This window comes from Polyodon spathula, chromosome 8, assembly GCF_017654505.1.
Source record: "Polyodon spathula isolate WHYD16114869_AA chromosome 8, ASM1765450v1, whole genome shotgun sequence".
NCBI classification, from domain to species: Eukaryota; Metazoa; Chordata; class Actinopteri; order Acipenseriformes; family Polyodontidae; genus Polyodon; species Polyodon spathula.
Window position 1 is genome coordinate 35,184,983 of NC_054541.1, and position 18,285 is coordinate 35,203,267.

The 18,285-nt window shown below is 36.0% G+C and overlaps 1 protein-coding gene across 1 annotated transcript in view; it reads right to left on the minus strand.

Annotated features, from left to right (window-relative positions):
* LOC121319854 (transcription initiation factor TFIID subunit 3-like) overlaps positions 1–18,285 on the minus strand; it is a 69,516-nt gene that overhangs the window by 22,802 nt on the left and 28,429 nt on the right. Inside the window, exon 3 of the mRNA XM_041257744.1 lies at positions 2,781–4,603. Within this exon, the coding sequence (XP_041113678.1) occupies positions 2,781–4,603 (1,823 nt within the window). The remainder of the gene's footprint in view (positions 1–2,780; positions 4,604–18,285) is intronic.

Below are 18,285 nucleotides of genomic sequence, written 5' to 3' on the forward strand. Positions count from 1 at the left end.
TAATTCTGTTTCCCACAATTGATCTCGATGTTTCAGACATTCTAGCACTGATTTTGCCAGATGAGCTATAGAACTCTCAACCAACTCTTCTACATTATTAAATTTATGATCCAAGTGTTTTCTTAATATCTTTTTATTGACATTGCTCACTTGGTCTAATTTCTGCTTCCAATTCATCTACACAACATGTAACTCTATTTAATTTTTCAACTAGATTATCAAACTCCAATTTATTCAACGATTCCTGATCTTCATCCTCTTCCACTGTATCCCTATCTATAATGGGGTCAGTTACATATAGGCAGGCCACTTAGAGGCAATTAATTCATTTAATGGTTCACGTCTACTAACATAGGGTCCTGCTGTGAAGTTTGAAATATGACCCTCAGTTTCAGTGATCTCTGACTGCATTGGTTTGGTAGCCATCATAGCTATGCAAATACTAGTAACTGAGCACTGTGTGAAAACAAATAACAAAAAAACTTGAGTACAGTACAATCCCCACACAGGCCACCAATTCTATAACAAACAGCTCCAAGTCAAATAAATTCTCAATTATTATTTTTCCAATAAGAGAGGATCAACCACAGAAAGATATAACATACACCTCATTGAAAGCTGAACTGTGTCACAGCAAGCATGAAAAGTGGAAATATAATGAAAATAAAAGATCATTTAGAGTTTAATACACAAACTACAACTTGCTACAACTTTGCTGTTTATATTATTATTATTACTATTATTATTTATTTTTTATTGTTTACCCAAGATTAAGAAATAAATATGTCACTTAACATGTACTCATTGCATTAAAATTTCAATCTGTTCAGCTGGTAGGAAAACATTTGTATACAGTTGTAGTCAAAAGTTTACACAGCCCAATGGAAATTTATCATTTCTAGAAATTTCTCAAAAACAAAGAATTTTTGTGGATGAGGAAAAAAGTGAATTTAAAAGTATTCATAACCTTTGTACACAGTGCTAGAAATTTCAATATGATAAACAGAACCTAATTACAGAAAAGTCTAGAAAATGCTAGATTGTAGGTGAACATTCTTAATGAGCATAAACCGGTTAGGCATAGTATGATTGCTGTCATGGCCTTAAGTCAATATGGGAAAAAGTAAAGAGCTATCTGAAGACCTTAGGCAGAAAATGATTTATGATCATAAAGCTGGAGGAGGATACAAGAGGATTTTCAAGCAATTGAGTATCCCAATTTTAACTATTGTTTCTATTATGAAGAAATACAAGACTCCTGGTACCGTCACAACGCTCCCTCGGTCTGGAAGAAAGACGGCTCTTTCACCAAGAAGAAGTAGAAGAATCGTGAGGAAGGATAATAACAATATATTCAAAGTGAACTGGCTGCAAGTGGGACTGGGGTTTCCATTTCAACCACAGGGCGAGTATTGCATGGTGAAGGTCTCAGTGGTAGCAGGCCAAGGAAAAAGCCAATCTTAGCAAAACATCACAAGGAAAATCGCTTAAAGTTTGCAAAACAGCATTTTAATGATGGATATGAGTTCTGGTCAATGGTTTTGTGGAGTGATAAAACAAAAGTTAGTCACACTATTTGGTCACACTGTTTTTCCTCCAATGGCACAAGAAATTTAGTTCCAATACATGATAAAATGGATTACATAGCATACCAAAAGATATTGACCAATCATCTGAAACCCTCCGCTACAAAACTTGGTGAAATAAATAATCTATTTCTTGTAACTTCTTTCCTCATCCATAAAATCAAAACTTTTGCTACAAAAGATTTTTCCTATAATTATTTGTTTGAGAATTTTCTAGAAATTATATATTTCCGTTGGGATATGTAAACTTTTGACTACAGTGGTGTAAAATATATATTTTACAATTTCATTTTTGTATATAACACAAAATCAGCCAATAGAAGATCTGCATTTGCTCCGCAGCCGTCCAATCATAAGTTAGCGGAGGCAAGACATAAACAATTGAAGGTCTTTAGTAGGTTTAACCAACAGGAGTCAAAGATCTGTCCCTTGTTATGCAGGTGTCCAGTCATTAGTGAGCAGGACATAAATATGCTAGTGTAAGGGTGTAAGAATAGCTGAATTTCAAGCAATACTGCTTATTATAGAGACTGTTACTGAGAACTTCGAAGTAATATTTCAAACTGCTTTTTACAAATTAAAAAAAAAAAAAAAAAGTGTCATAAGACAACGGAGACATCATAGTCGATTTGGTTACAAATCAATTTTCAAAAAGAAAAAAAAAAAAAAAAAAAAAAGGAGGTATACACCACAAAAGCCCAAACTGACATATGAAGGGAAGGGATATACTCGCCACTTCCAAAATTGAAATTATGAAAGGTATCCGTGGCTTACCAGAACGGCTTAATCTCTTCGGTGCCTCAGGATCTGCCAGACGCAGAAGTTCAAGAAGGAAACCAAGTAAGTAGCTATAATGGTAAATTAAATAACTGATGTTGGAAATGCAGCTCAGCTGTGTTGCGTGTCATGTATGTGACTGGCAGTGGCCAGAAAGAATGGTGGTTCTGTGAAAATGTGTTACCTTTACTAAAATAAAAATAACAATCAAAATGCTTTTAAGAATGCCAAATTCCCATTGTATTACTACGCAGGACAGCTGCTGTAAGATTGGTACCTTTAATAAAAATGTGCACTGATTAATCTACCGATTAATCACCTAGCCCATAAATTAACTGATCAAAAATTTTAATCACTTGACAGCCCTAATATATATATGTACTCTTGGTCTCGACTGTGCACTATAAAGTAGTTTACCTTTTCATGCTTCTGTTTTTCTTTCTCCTTTTCCTTTTTCTCCTTCTCCTTCTCCTTCTCTTTCTTTTCCTTTTCCTTTTCCTTCACTTTCTCTTTTTCCTTGTCTTTATCTTTTTCTTTCTCTTTGTCTTTCTTTTTCTTCTTTTCCTTTTTCTCTTTCTTCTTCTCCCTATCTTTAGGTTTTTCCTTTTCCTCAAACAGTTTTTCAGGGAGCATAGATGACAATGAAGGCAACATGGAGGAGATCCTAACACTGGTAGGGGTGCTGAACAGTGGCAATGAGGTCTCCTTAAGAGACATCAAGAGAGGCACTGAAGGAATCTTCAGCTTCTCCAACTTAACTTTATCTTTTCCCTTCTCTTTCTTCTCCTTATCCTTTTTACTCTTTTCTTTATCTTTCTTCTTATCCTTGCGCTTCTCTTTGTCCTTTTTTGAACCACCTTCTTTTGTTTTAGCCTTGGTGTCCACTTCTTCAAAGTCCTTTAGTTTGACTTTGATAGGTTCATGGTCCTCCTCTTTGATTAAGTCCTTCCACTGTAACTTTGCCTCCTTATTGGAGTCTTTATCCCTGTCTTTATCTTTCTCCTTGGTTTTCTCCTTGTTTTTCTCCTTACTTTTTTCTTTATCCCTGTCCCTTTCCTTCTCTTTCTGTTTTTCCTTTTCCTTCTTCTTCATTTTGGTCTTCAGTTCTTTCTTCAGTTTTCTCTTCACGTCTGCTGAAGCAGCAAGCTTTGTCTTTTCCTCATAGACCTTGAGAAGTGGTTCTGGAGTTGGTGGTGAAGCAGAGGGCGAAGATAAATATGGAGGATTGGAAGGTACACTTGAAGGGGTGCCCAAGTTTACTTTTCTTATGACCTCATTAATTGAATCATCCATTGTCCACGAGTTATCTGAACTAGATGGCACAGGAGTTGAATTACCCTTACTAAAGCTATTTGTGCTCAGCATCAACTTGGGAGTGGTTGGCTCAGAAATCGTAAGTAGTCTAGGACTTGTAAGGATTTCCCCCTCCGATTCTGACCCCGATGAAAATGCGAATGGGTCAGGTTCCCTCTCCGCACAAGCCCAGGCAATCACTGCGTCAATAGAGTCATCAATTGTGTTATCAGCCACAGAAAATGTCTTTAACTGATTATCAGTAGTTTGCTTCTCAGACTCACACGTTGCTTGCCCTTGCTTTGAATGTATATTTTCTTTTCCCATCTTTTCACTCAGTGCTGCTAAAGGTGTTCTTGTGGGGGTGTCCACCTTCGTTGTGGAATGCGACGAAACCTTGGGACTTTTGGGGCTTTTAGTTCGCCCTGGTGATTTTTTCTCTTTAGGTCCAGAATTTGGAGATCGTATAGGACTTCCAGTAGCAGAAAACAAATTAGAACCCTTAAGGGATTTAGTCTTTTGTCCGGGCGAAGTTATTTTTGGTTTTGCTCTAGGAGTACCATGCTTACAGTCTGTTTGTGGGGTAGACAGTTGTGTTTTAGAGGGTGGTGCCAAAACTCGGGGCTCAGGGGATATAGACAAAGACCCGGAACTATCATGCATATTTACAGGAGAGTGCATGGGCGGCACCTTTTGTGGGTTGATGGATATAAGAGGCTCTCTTGGTTCCATACCCCCTTCTGGGCTTTCTGTTTTGAGACCTGCATATCGTGGTCTCTTCATGACTGGCATTTCCATTGAGTCAGGACTTCCGAAAGGTCTCTTGCCCAAAAAGTTCTCATCATTGATATCCTCTTCCTCTTCCATTTCTTCCTCCTCTTCAAGAGGAACCTGCATGGCTTCTGCTGAGGTGCCACCATCTGAAGGAACCTGCTCCTCTTCCTCTTCTGTAACATAACAAAATTAAGTATTAGGAAAATTATAGTGTGCACATTTTCTTTTATTTAAATCATTAAAAATGTGTAGCCTACAAGGACCACCTTAACAGATACATTTCAATGCATCATTTTTGCAGAAGATATTAAAAAAGGCTTACTAAAACACATGCAAATGTCCAATGTTATATATATATATCATATATATATATATATATATATATATATATATATATATATATATATATATAGTACAAAATTTTAACCCGTCCATACAGGTCAGCTTGTGAAACATACATACATATATATATATAGATATATATATATATATATATATATATATATATATTATTATATATTATAATATATAACACACATATATTATACACACACACACAACAGTTCATAAGTGGGGAATGGTTCACCCCTACCAATAACATTTTGAATTTTAAATTTTTAGGTTGTATGCACAGATTTTTAAACAAACTTTTTTTATTCAAAGCTGTAGTGGTTAAACCGAACACGTGTTATACGAGGAAGAGGTTAAATGTCAGCAAAAACTTGCAAAGAAAATGTACAAAATGAAATTTACTGGTTGCGTAAGTATTCAGCCCCTTAAGTCAGTACTTAGTAGAAGCACCTTTTGCAACAATTACTGCTAACATTATTTTTGGAAAAGCCTCTACTAGCTTTACACAGTAGGATGGTGACATATTTGCCCATTATTCACGGGAAAATTGCTCCAGTTCTGATAAGTTTGTTAGGGATTGTCGATGGACTGCTGTCTTCAAATCTCGCCATAAATTTTCGATTGGACTCAAGTCAGGACTTTGACTGGGCCACTCAAGAACATTAATTCTCTTGTTCAACCACTCCAGTGTGGCTTTGGCTTTGTGCTTCAGGTCATTGTCCTGATGAAGTGTGAATTTCCTCCCCAGTTTCACAGTCTTGGCTGACTCAAACAGGTTATCCTCAAGGATCCGCCTGTACTTTGCACCATCCATTCTCCCCTCTATGCTGACAAGCTTTTCAGTCTCTGAAGAGAAGCATCCCCATAACATGATGCTGCCACCACCATGCTTGACAGTTGGGATGGTGTTGACTGACTGATGTGCAGCGTTGGGCATGCGCCAGACGTAACGCTTGGAATTTAGACGAAAAAGTTAAATTTTTATCTCATCTGACCACAAAACCTTTTTCCACCTCTGCAGTATCATCTACGTGCTTTTTGGCAAACATATGTGCTTTAAGAAGAGGCTTTTTCAGTAATGGCATCTTTCTTGCCACCCGTCCATACAGGTCAGCTTTGTGTAGGGACCGGGTTATTGTTGATGTGTAAACACTGACTCCCATCTCAGATATAGAACTTCGCTGATCTCTCAAGGTCATTGTTGGCTTCAGAATGACATCCCAAACCAGTTTCCTGCTTGCCTGGCTGTTCAGTTTGGGAGGGTAACCTGATCTGGGTAGTGTCTGGGTAGCATGATGCATCTTCCACTTCTTAATGATGGACTTCACGGTGCTGAGAGGGATAATCAGTGCCTTTGAAATTTTCTTGTACCCTTCTCCTGCTCTGTGCCTCTCTACCACTTTATCCCTGACTTGTTTCGAAAGCTCCTTGATCTTCATGGTTATTTTGTTGGATCACTATGTGAGCTGCAGCTTGAAAGTCTTTATATACCTGAGGGAAATGATCTACAAGTTAAACCACTTTGAGTACACACAGGCTGAAACCATTTCACTCATTTTGTGACCTTTCAAACAAATAATTTCCATCTGAGTTGATTTAGGACTGCGATAGCAACACTTATGCAACTGAGATGAATCTGTTTTTTAAGTATTTTTTTTACTTTATCAATATGGAGTAGTTTGTGTAGATTCTACATGTAAATTCTAATTTGAAAGTATCGTGGAGTAAGCTCAGGTGCCAACAAAATGTGAAAATTTTGCAGGGTAGTGAATACTTCTTCAAACCATTGTGTGTGTGTGTGTGTGTGCGTGTGTGCGTGTGTGCGTGTGTGTGTGTGTGTGTGTGTGTGTGTGTGTGTATATATATATATATACATACATACATACATACATACATACATACATATACACACACATACATATATTCTTAAAATAAAAGTGATCAAATGAATTAAATACATGAACAAAAGAAGCACATGGGTTAATACTTTCTCACGCATTACTTTCCTCTATAGACTCCTTTCAATTGGTACGACTTCCTCTTCATTGTAGAGACTTTTCAATAAGCCTTATTTATAGTAGGGGTACCTTTATTAAAGAAGCCACAGGAAAGTTGTCTGTACACACTGCAGGAAATTAAGTGAAATGGTGTTGAAATTCAATGCTACGCCTTCCCCTTTATGCAGTAAAAGTACTGAAGTTGCTACAGTCAGCTGAAAGACACTCATCTGGGTTGATCTGCTCTCTACAAATAATTGATCTACCTAAAAAATAATGAATGTCATGCCACTGGTGATGAGTCAATAACTTGAAGTCTATTCTTAACAATATAAAAAGACTATTCCTTTCAATAAAAACAGAAAAAAAATCTTGGATCAAAAAAATATAGGATTTATGTCTGCAATCTTAAGCACACTGTGAGAACAGAGTCAAATAGCATATCAGTCAAATCAACACTTTTTTGTTTAATGTTTAGTAGGCTTGTAACGATAACGATAATAGATTTGGACCCCACGATAACACATCGATAAAATAGATGAAATCGAATATTCCATGAAATTAAAAACGTATCTTTTATATATTAATAGGAGCATTTAGCAGAGGAGAGTAGTGGAGAAGGAGGAGAGGTCTATGGCAGCAGTGAGTTTGGTTCTCTTCAATTGCTTTTCAGCAGAACGCAGTTTGGTTCTTGCTGAGCGGAGCACAGAAGAATGCCAGGGTTGGGGAGGGGAGCGAGGGAGTCGATGGAGGAGGTCAGGGAGGAGAAGAAGGTGGAGGTAGCAGAGTCTACAGAGAGTTGGGAGAAGGAGGGTGAGAGAAAGCAGTGAAGGCAAGGTCAGAGGGGGAGAGAGCGCGGAGATTACTGTGGGAGGTGACATGGGGGTAGGTGGAGTAGGGAGAGAGGGGGTAGAGAGAGAAAAAGAGATGAAATGGTGATCAAAGAGGTCCAGAGGGGTGGACAGGCAGCAGGCCTGGAGAAGGTGAGGTCCAGTTTACGGCCTGCTTTGTAGGTAGGAGGGGAAGGATACAGAAAGGTTGAAGGAGTGAAGGAGAGGAAAGAATCCGGCATAGTGGCTGGGGTTGGAAAGATGGATACTGAAATCACCTAACAGGACAGTTGGGTTAGACAGAGAGAGGAGGCAGGAGAGAAGATAGTCAAGCCATAGTGTTAATGTAGTTTTCAAACCTTGTTTTTGTTTTCTCTTTTGGACAGTGGGGTTGATTTTTATTTTATTTTAATTTTTTTTTTTATTTACTAAAATTTTTATCTTAATTTACCGTTACGTTTATACAGGAAATGCATGAGATTTTATACTTTTTTTACTTTTATTTTTTTTATTTTTTTATTTTTTAAAGCATTTGAACTCGATAATGATCGATAATCATTGTTGGAGTTTGCACGACAATCGATGTCAATGTCAGGGTCAACACTATTGTTTATATTTGCACTAATTGTGATGATTTTGAAGGAGTTAAACACTTAAACAAGCCACCCCAGTTAATAAAGAGGGGCATGATATTGAACAAGTAGCAAAGTTTAAAAATAAATAAATAAATAAACAACACACACAGGACAGGATATATTTTACAGTATGACATATTTAATAATATCTACAGTACGTCTTATGACTTCTGTCTGCTAACTATTACACTCACATTTTCTATACTATTGGGAATTGTCTTAAAATGTGTTTCAACCTGATATAGTTCAGAGATGGGAGAATGCTATACAATACTATAATCTCTCAGAATACCTTCGACATTTCTACAGTTCTGTACAACGAAAACATTAAAAATGCTTTTTGAACAAGAAGACCTAAAATGACACCAACTATTATAAATGGCCTAATATATATGTTAATACAGCTCTATCCTATAACCATAGGAGGGATAAGATAACATTATGACTTTAGGGTTTTTGTGGCTACACTCTATGGTAATTGTTCTCAAAGGTTACTTGGTTGACACCACCAGTCTTCTGATTGGCTCTCTTGTTATTTATGATATGAATTATGATAACAATGATGTCCCTTCTTCCTTGTCTTCTACAAGATACAATAAATTGCTATCGTTAATCACAGGTCTTTGTTCAGCTAGGATTACTGCAGTATAATAATTATTTTATTTAAGAATGTGTATTTGTTTCCGTCTTGCGGTAAAATGTTACTGCCAATATTTTATATTCTGACATTTAATTTGTAAAGCAGCACAAGTACTATTTGCATTTTATTACCTTTTTTGGACCCAGAAACAGTATGTGCCATATATTGTATCAGTGAATGCAATACACAATGTCCAGCTGGATAAATACAGTATAATTACACAATGTAAGATAAAGCTGTCAACAGAGTCATTATAAGGGCACAGTTCCCTATTTATGATTATATCTTACCACTGTTTATTAACGCTTAACATATACAAGAACAATATTACTAATTTGTGTGGAGTACAGTTGTATTTTCTCTACGAGAGACAAGCTGTACAACTGCGGCTGACTGGTATGCACTGCTATTCATTAATTATTTTTTTTTTTAATTTTTTTTTTTTTTTTTTTTTTACTAATAAAAAAGATAAGCAAGACAACGATACGAGAAAACAGAAGAACTTCACAAAGATGTCCTCATGTATTGGTAGACCGAAGATCTTTTCGTGGATAGAATTTGGCAAGGCCAGTTTTAGTGACCCAAATTAGAATTTAACCAGACTGGTAGTATACCCCGGTTTTTTTGTGATCATAAATTTCATGGCATAATTTTACAGTAAAGAGTAGTTTTGTTAAGTATTTAGTTTAAAATATAGACTACGGTACAATAGCACAGGTAATGCAGAGTACAGTTTCTACTAAGCTACAGTAACCACTCAATTCTAGGGAACAGGTTTGAAAGACTTCTACTCATGGTGATATACCTGTAGCAAGAGGTACATTTGCTTGCGATGTGCTGTTTATTTCAAAAGAGGAAACTATCAACTAATCGAATGATGAAGAAGCTCTAATAAATAAAATATGATTGCACTTAACATGAATAATACTGGAAATGGTATACGCTTAATTAAAATTGCAGTATTGCTGCTGTCAGCAGGTAAAAAATGGGATATGGCATCTCAGAACAGATGTGACCTGATTGTTTTTTTTATTTGTTTATCTAAATTATAAATGGATTATATAAACAAACAATAAATAATAACCACCTGATAATAATAACTATGTGCATATTTTTTTAGCTGCCCTGTCACAAGCACAAAAGCACAATCTAGGTTAGTGTGCTCCATAGATGTCACCAAAAACAGTCAGAATTACATCAAAGTTTAGTACGCTTTAATGTTTTTTCCACCACTCATTTCACAGTACTGCCACTGAGGAATGTTAATTGCACCCTCACATTAGTACAGAATGAACTGTAAAAGGGTGCCCACATTATTCAGGATAGAAAACTAAAACACACTTGTTCCGGCACAAATGCTACTGTATGTGATCTGACACTTTTACCCTTGGCACTTCCATTTTCCCTTTAATCAGGCTCTCCTTCCAAGTGACAGCACCAGGCCCAAAGTCCTTTCATGACCTTGACAAAAATTCTGGAAAAAGTTTCTGAACCTCAGGCTACACGTTATTTTAGAATAAGCTTTGAATACTTGTCCCACAATATGAGTTCCTTGATTAATTGGTTGAGATAAGGTCTACTTTTCTCTCAGCTGGCCTCAAGTGGCTCCCTTATTTCCCATAATCATTTCTGGTGTACAGCTCTGTCTGCACACCAGCCACTGCAAACAGAAATGGCAGAGAGGGCCAATTCTATTACCAAAGTATTAACTGACAGATAACCCTTTGTATTCTATTAATGATAATGACTGCTGTAATTATTTAATGATGGTTACTCTATTTAAAGATACACAGTCCATTTTCTCCTAATTAACACAGTATAAAAACTTCTAAGGATTTTTTATTCATTTTCAGATGAATTCCCATATAGAGAATGAAAAAGGCTCAATAGCTTTTAAGTCCCAAATAACTTTATATACAGGGCTGGCGTAAAGTTGCTAGGCTTGAGATACAGTATTAGGGCTGAGTATCAGCAGTGTCTTAACAATATGTATCACGATACAAGGGTTACGATACGATACAGTAAATTCAGCACGAAACACAAAAATGACAAATGTCTAATTTGCTTGTGCTATAATGTAAAGAACTTTTGGTCAAATGAGCTTCAAAACCTATTTTGCTTTTGTTTCCTGTTTATTCTTTAAAATACATTTCTTTAAAACAAAATCACAAATCAGGGCTCCAGGCACAGTTGTTGCCTTAGAAGCCAATGGCTCCTCAGTCAAATCCAACTGCTGGTGCCTCTTGTTGTCACATTCTGCTGAATGGTTAATCTATGCAGCTGGTAGCTGCAATGAACTCAGCATGTTTATATTTTTCAAGTGTTGTGTCTGGAATTGGTGATGGCACCTCCAACTGTGTAGTTTTAACATGGAAAACAGAATACTGCAGTGCAGCAGCTCCCCTGCTCAGTGTCAGTGAAGTCCTCATCTGACAGCATGTAACACAGACAGCGCTTATGATTGCATGCTGCCGTTTATTTTTCAGTACAAACAAGTTTAAATTTCAGTGAGTTGGTTCTGCTATTTACGATACTAAATACTAAATGTTTACGCAACACTCAAACAAGTTTGGTCACCGTCACAACTGCGGCATGAAACTAGTGTGCTGGTGTTAATACAGCACCTATCGCGTTTATAAGCATTTCCATTAGATTAAATTATTATTATTATTATTATTATTAGTTTATTTGTTACTGTCCGTCTCGCACTTCAGTTTATTAAATGGGTGTTTTCCTCTTACAGACCGAAGTCATAGTGCATTCATTAATATTGACACAAATTATTTCGCATTTGCAACCATTTTTAGCCCCAGTCTTGAAGTCTGCAAATTCGAGCCTTACACATTTTTATACACAGCGTGACTTTGATCAAGAACATGAGGCGAGTCCACACTGGATTTTAAACCGTCCAGACCAGGTCAAATTTCGCCGTCGCCCTGATTAGATTTTCAACATTAATAACCCTCTTCTGCTCAGCTTCTGTTTCGCTCCTCTGACGACGGACTTGACAAAAATACCCTAAACACGGCAAATGATAGGTGAGGCTGCTAAAGTACATGCTAATAAATAGTATTATGTAATCATCAGTGCAGACACAAAAAACAAATAGTATCGATACAGGGGTCACTGCATCGATAATCATATCGTCAAGAAAAATATCACGGTTCACCGTGTGAATCGATGAATCGGCACACCCGAACATCTATGCATACTGTGACTTATCGAGCCAACGTAGAGTGCTAAATTTTGTCATAGGTATATGGGTATTGTTAAAGGCTCATTAATTCCGAATTGTAGAGTATTACTGGGTGAGAACATTTATTGGTAATTATACAAGCGAGATTGTGTTTCAACTGTGCCCCCAATGCGGTATATTTTGTCATTGTGTTCACCGTGGCTTGTTCTGTGACAATGCCAAAATGTAGCACTCTATGTTGGGCAGATAAGCCATAGACTGTATGCCAGCCCTGTAAATGTAACTTCCAATACAAAATCATGTATACAGGATTAATTATAAAACACATATAGAGAATAAACCTACAATTTTGACACAATGGCTGAATGCACTAAAACTAAATTAAGGTAATAATTTCTAATATTGAAAAGGTCAAACACATCTTAAATCTATCTTTTGAAACCCAAGGTGCCTACTAACACATAAGTCATTAAAACAAGAGGACCACTTCTGAAATAAAGCTACGCAGAAAGACAATTGTAGACGGAGCAAAAAGCTGCAAGTGACCTGCCAACCACAGCTCAGAACAATGGCTCCTTGCTGATCCTCATAGTATGAAAGATGCTGTCAAGAGGTGGTGCATGCCTGCTGAAAAGGGGTTTTACTTAAAAAGGCTGTAAGGGCAGGTGATCTCAGAGCCCACACTGCCTGCTGTAATGATTTCAGCAATTTTGCCCTTGTGTGTCAAAGATAATGTTAGCAGAAGGTTGCACTTTGAAAACACAACTGAAAGTATACATTTGTAATATGTGCTTGAACTTCAGATGTCCACGCTTTGCTGACAGACTACATCACAGCAACATCACAACAACAAAAGAAATATCACTACTGTTTCCATACTAAACGAAAACTAATAATAGGCACTGATTTACAAGCATTTCACAGTTTCAAACATGTCTCCAGGATGCATTATAAAGCCTTATGTTGCAGTGTGTTACAACAGAGTGTCTTATTCTGAGTACACTACATCATCCTGTCTTCAGTTCAGGTTTGTACAGCACATACTTATTCTACTTGATAAAACATAAAATAAATCTAAAGTGTACTCAGTCAAATTGCTCATTTCAGATTGTCTTGACATTGTTACATGATTTCTCAAAAGTATTTTTTCTCCCCCTTCTGTTGAATATCTTTTGGTTCTTAGCACTTTCTGTTTTACTTGAATATGGAATGTGTAGATTGTGCATATGAAATTACCTCCAGTGCTGTATTGTAGCTCATTTTTCATTCCAATGGTCTTGCTACATTCAAGCCCTGTGACCTACCACACAAGTAATTAAATACCAGAAAAATAAAAAAATAAAAATATCCACAGCACTGTTTGCAAAATATCTGTATGAATTAAAGTAAGAATTCTTCAACACAAGTAAAGGGGATAATTATGCCGAAACTAATAAGAGGTAAAAAAAAAAATCATAATGGATTTTAAACTTGGTTATCTTCTGCACTCCTAAGCTTGTCGGTGATAAACCTTTCCATAAGTATATACAGTCGCAGACAAAAGTATTTGGACGGTTCCAAAAAATGAGGAAAACCACAAAATAAATCTATCATTTCTAATTGTTCTATTGAAAGATATAAATTAAAAGTAGAGCTTAGAGCTTCAGCTTTCTAATAGAACAACACATTATTACATAACATGCATACAATTAAAAATAACATGCTAAAACTAATTTAATATTTTGACAAAAGTATTTGGGCACCCTTACATTAGTATTTTGTGTGCCCACCATGTGCTTCCTTTACAGCTTGCAATCTTTTTTTGTATTTTGAAACCAGTTCCTGGCATCTTCCCGGAGATATTTGTGTCCATTCTTTAACACACATCTGAGATGACTGGGACTGAGATGGCCAATTCATAACTGTAATCTTCCTTTTGTTCTACCTATTCTACCTTCTTTAATCTACCTTATGTTCCTTTATAGATGTTGCAGAATGCTTAGGGTCATTATCCTGCTGGAATACAAACTTCCGTTCAATAAGCCTTCTAGCACTGGGTAACAAATGAGAGTGCAAGATTTCTTGCTATTTTGCAGCATTCATTTATCCTTCTACAATGCAAAGGTCGCCAGTGCCCAAGGAAGAAAAACAAGCCCATACCATCACACAACCTCCACCGTGTTTAACACTGGGCATGATGAACTTCTCTGTAAATTATTCTCCTCTCTTCCTCCAAACATATTGTTGCTTTCTTGCTGAAAAAAAGTTTCATGGATTCGTCTGACCATAACATTTTGTTGAAAAAAATTATCAGTTAAAGTATTCAATGGAAAAATCAAATCACTTTCTTTTGTGTATTGTTTTTAACAAAAGGTTTGCATTTTGGTTTTTCGCCCATGGACATTCACCTTTTAAAATGTTTGCTCGTGAATTTCTTGACCATCTTCTCTCAATTCTTCTTTCAAATCCGAGCATTTTGCTGGGCTGCTCTAACAATTCTTCTTCCAGATTTTGCAGAAAACTTTTTTGGTCTTCCACACCTGGAGCTAGTTGCAGTAGTTCCTGTTCACCTGTGTTTGTCAATAATACCCCACACAATGCTTCTCGGTAAAGTCTGCTATTTTTCTGGTAGTTTCTCCTTTTTAGTTTAGCTGTATCAGTGTCACTTTGAGATTGTTGCTGTACTTTTTTTGTTGCTTTTTTGAAATCACAAATTTCCAATTTGTTTTTCAGCTCTTGGTGATAAAGTATTTACTTATTCTAAAATCATCAGGTGGTTTTCAATCATGGTAATTGTCAATAATTAGCAATAAATGTGTTTCATGTGAATTTTTATTTTTCATTTTATGCATGTTATATAATAATTTGTTGTTTTATTATAATGCTGGATCTCTAATTTATATCTTTCAATAGAACAAGTAGAAATGGCAGAAATCACTTTTTGTGTTTTTTTTTGTTTGTACTTTTATTTTTTTTGCAGGATAGACTGATAAAGACCATGCTTTATTTTAATTAAGGCTCATTCTTAATCATAAAGTTCAGCAGTTACACAGAAGAAAATCATAAATATAAATACATAAAAACTGTAAATTGCATCAATGGAAATAAAAAAATTACAAATAAATAACCAAAATATTGAATTTCAAAAAATAACTAAATTTAAAAAAGTTACAGTATAATTTACAGGTAAATTCAATTCCACTGTAGGCTCATCATGACTTTTTTTTTTTAATGCAACTTGGCATGGATCACCCAAATGCTAATAATATACACACACACACACACACACACACACACACACACACACACACGGTAAGCGGATGTGGAACATTTTGTTGGGTGCTGAATTTCAGTGAAAGAAATGCATAAGTGGAGGCTGAATTTTTGTCATGTGTACTATAGAATGTAAAAGTTACTGTATTTTCAACCACCATTAAACATATGTACGAACGGCATGGGAAAAAAAAAATTCAAACACAGATGTCTTGTCCATTAATTTTTTTTGTATTGTACTATCATATATTGCCAGAAAAAAAAACAACAACAAAAACACAACCCTTGTCTGCACCACAACCCTTGTCTGCACCATGTAAAGAATGGATGTCCTCCAACTTACTGAATGCAATGTAACATAGGGCAGTGGTTCCCAACCCTGGTGCTAGGGACCCCATGTGTCTGCTGGTTTTCATTCCAACTGAGTTCTCAATTACTTAACTAGATCCTTAGTTGACCTGATAATTTGCTTAATTAGACCTTTTTAATTATTTTCAGATCTTAAACAATCGCAGAGTTCAAGTTACTTATTAAATGTTATTGCTAACTTGAAATCTGCAACTGTTTAAAAACTGAAAACAAGTATCAAAAAAAAAAGTCTACTTAAGCAAATTATCAGGTCAATTGAGGGTTTAGTTAAATAATTCATTTAGCTCCGTTAGAATGAAAACCAGCAGACACAGGGGGTCCTCAGGACCAGGGCTGAGAACCACTGACACAGGGCAAAATCAAAATCTGAAGTGGAATTTTAACATGCAGCAAGTAAAAATGTTTACAAATAATAAAATGAAAACTGTTAATAAACATGAATATACCTGTGTATGAAATGTGACTGATAAAATCAGTTTTTTATGCTCAATGTTACTTTCAGGAAAATAAATTAACTTGCATAACTTAACTTAATTTGACTGAAGAATCTGTGTTTTTCTTGGGGTTTTTTTGTTTTGTTTTGTTGTTCTTGTTGTTGTTGGTGGTGTAATGCACACAAATCAACTTGTAAACTTGTTTCAAGTGTTTATTTTACTCACTACTTCATTACTGTTACATGACCTCTTTTCTTGGCTCCAGCATTTGTTTTTATTTGAAAGATGTATCATCAAGCCCAGATTTGAGAAGTTCAAAGGGGGAACTGGAAGCCCAGAAAATGGCTGGGGAAATACAAGCATATTTACCCTGGGTCAGACTGGCTCCACTACAAGACACTGGTATGTAAAAGCAAAAAGGTTGCAACAGACCGAAACCCAGAAGGGACCATCCAGCGCCCACATCTTAGTCTGCTTGGTTTGTAATGCATGAACCCTGAACAGGGAAATGCCACCCGCTTACAACGTTGTTTGTAAAAACATACCTTTTGATCAGCGTCGATTACAAAACCACAGAATTCGTCTGCCCCCAAAACAAATTGTTTTATGGCTTCTGTTTTTTAAGTGCCTGGCGCCGGGCTGAGAACTGTAAACAATAAACATTGGCTCATGATAGATATTTTCATACATGTACGCAGTGGTGAAACACTGCCTGAATGATTCCTCCTTTTCACTGTAATGAACCCCAGCAGCCAGGTGATATGTTTTAGTACCTAGCTTCCTGTGCCCTTATCATCAGCTAAAGTAAAAACCCTTTTAAGTTTGTTCGATCTCTCATTTTTGACCCCCAGTAAGCCTTTCATTACCCAATAAGTACAAAGTATATTATTAAGAGGCAAGCGAAGGAGAAAGTGTTCAATAAATAAATATTAGCCATGAGTAACATGAACAGTTAGGTATAATGAATTATTATACATTGTTTTTATTTCAGTAACAATGTTTTTTTCTTTAGAAAATATATTATATATATATAATATATATTATATATAATATATATAGTATATATATATTATTATATTATATATCTATATATATATATATCTCATATATAATAAATCAATCCGTTTTTTTTAAAATCAAGATTTAAAAAATAGATCTATTTTTCATAATACCCACATATTCTCCTAAGTTCAGAGGAAGCATTAACTACAGTACGATAAATCAGAAATTGTTTTAAAAACATACATTATAATTTTAAAAAAGCTACAACTACATAGCTTGCGCCAAATTACCTTTACTTCAAAGCCTTCAACAATTACGTCTTTCAGCAATTACACTTTAAAATAACTACTTAGGCCTTGCCAATGAACCCTACGTGCCTTAAAGTAAAATGCCGTTCAGGCTACTTTGGCTCAGAAAGAATTACCTAGGGACTCTCAAAATCCCTCAAACGCAACGCCAGTAAAATAGCCTAGACTGGCTGGCCCTCCTACAAACTGTGTCAAGAAAATGTTAACATTTGTGATGGGTTCAACTCAAAGGTCAACAGAACTGAAGGCTTTCAAAACCTAACAGTATTAGCGGCAAAGGCATTTTAGCTCTGACCTCAAAAGGGTAGAAATGTAGAGAAAAATCATTAACTGGTCACCAGGGAAAACTATTTTATTGCATTTCAATTGCTACCAGGTTCTTATTTGTAGCCACTAGCTTTTCTGAAGAAACTGAATGTTTCATCTACACTTCAAAAGGCCTAAAACATTAGGACAGAGCCACAGCATACAAAACAGCAGCTACATTGTGTTTAATGAAAATAATATGCACTATCTTGTGCAATTAGCTGCGATTTGATCTCATAGATTCCTGTTTATATAGAAAAAGCTTTGCTTAAAAAAAAAAAAAAAATTCACACAAATAAGATAAGGCACAGCTATATCTTAAAACACAGACTTTGCTCTTTAGAAGATTGTTCATGCAAACAGGCTGTTAGTACAGTACAGCCACACTATAATGCCCTTCATTACAACAAACCTTCAGCTATAACGAACTTGGCTCTTGAACCCCAAATAAAAAAATATAAAAAAGATCATACGAACACACACTGTCAACATCCCGGTATGTAGGCACGGGACCCCACCTCCGCAATGAAGTCTG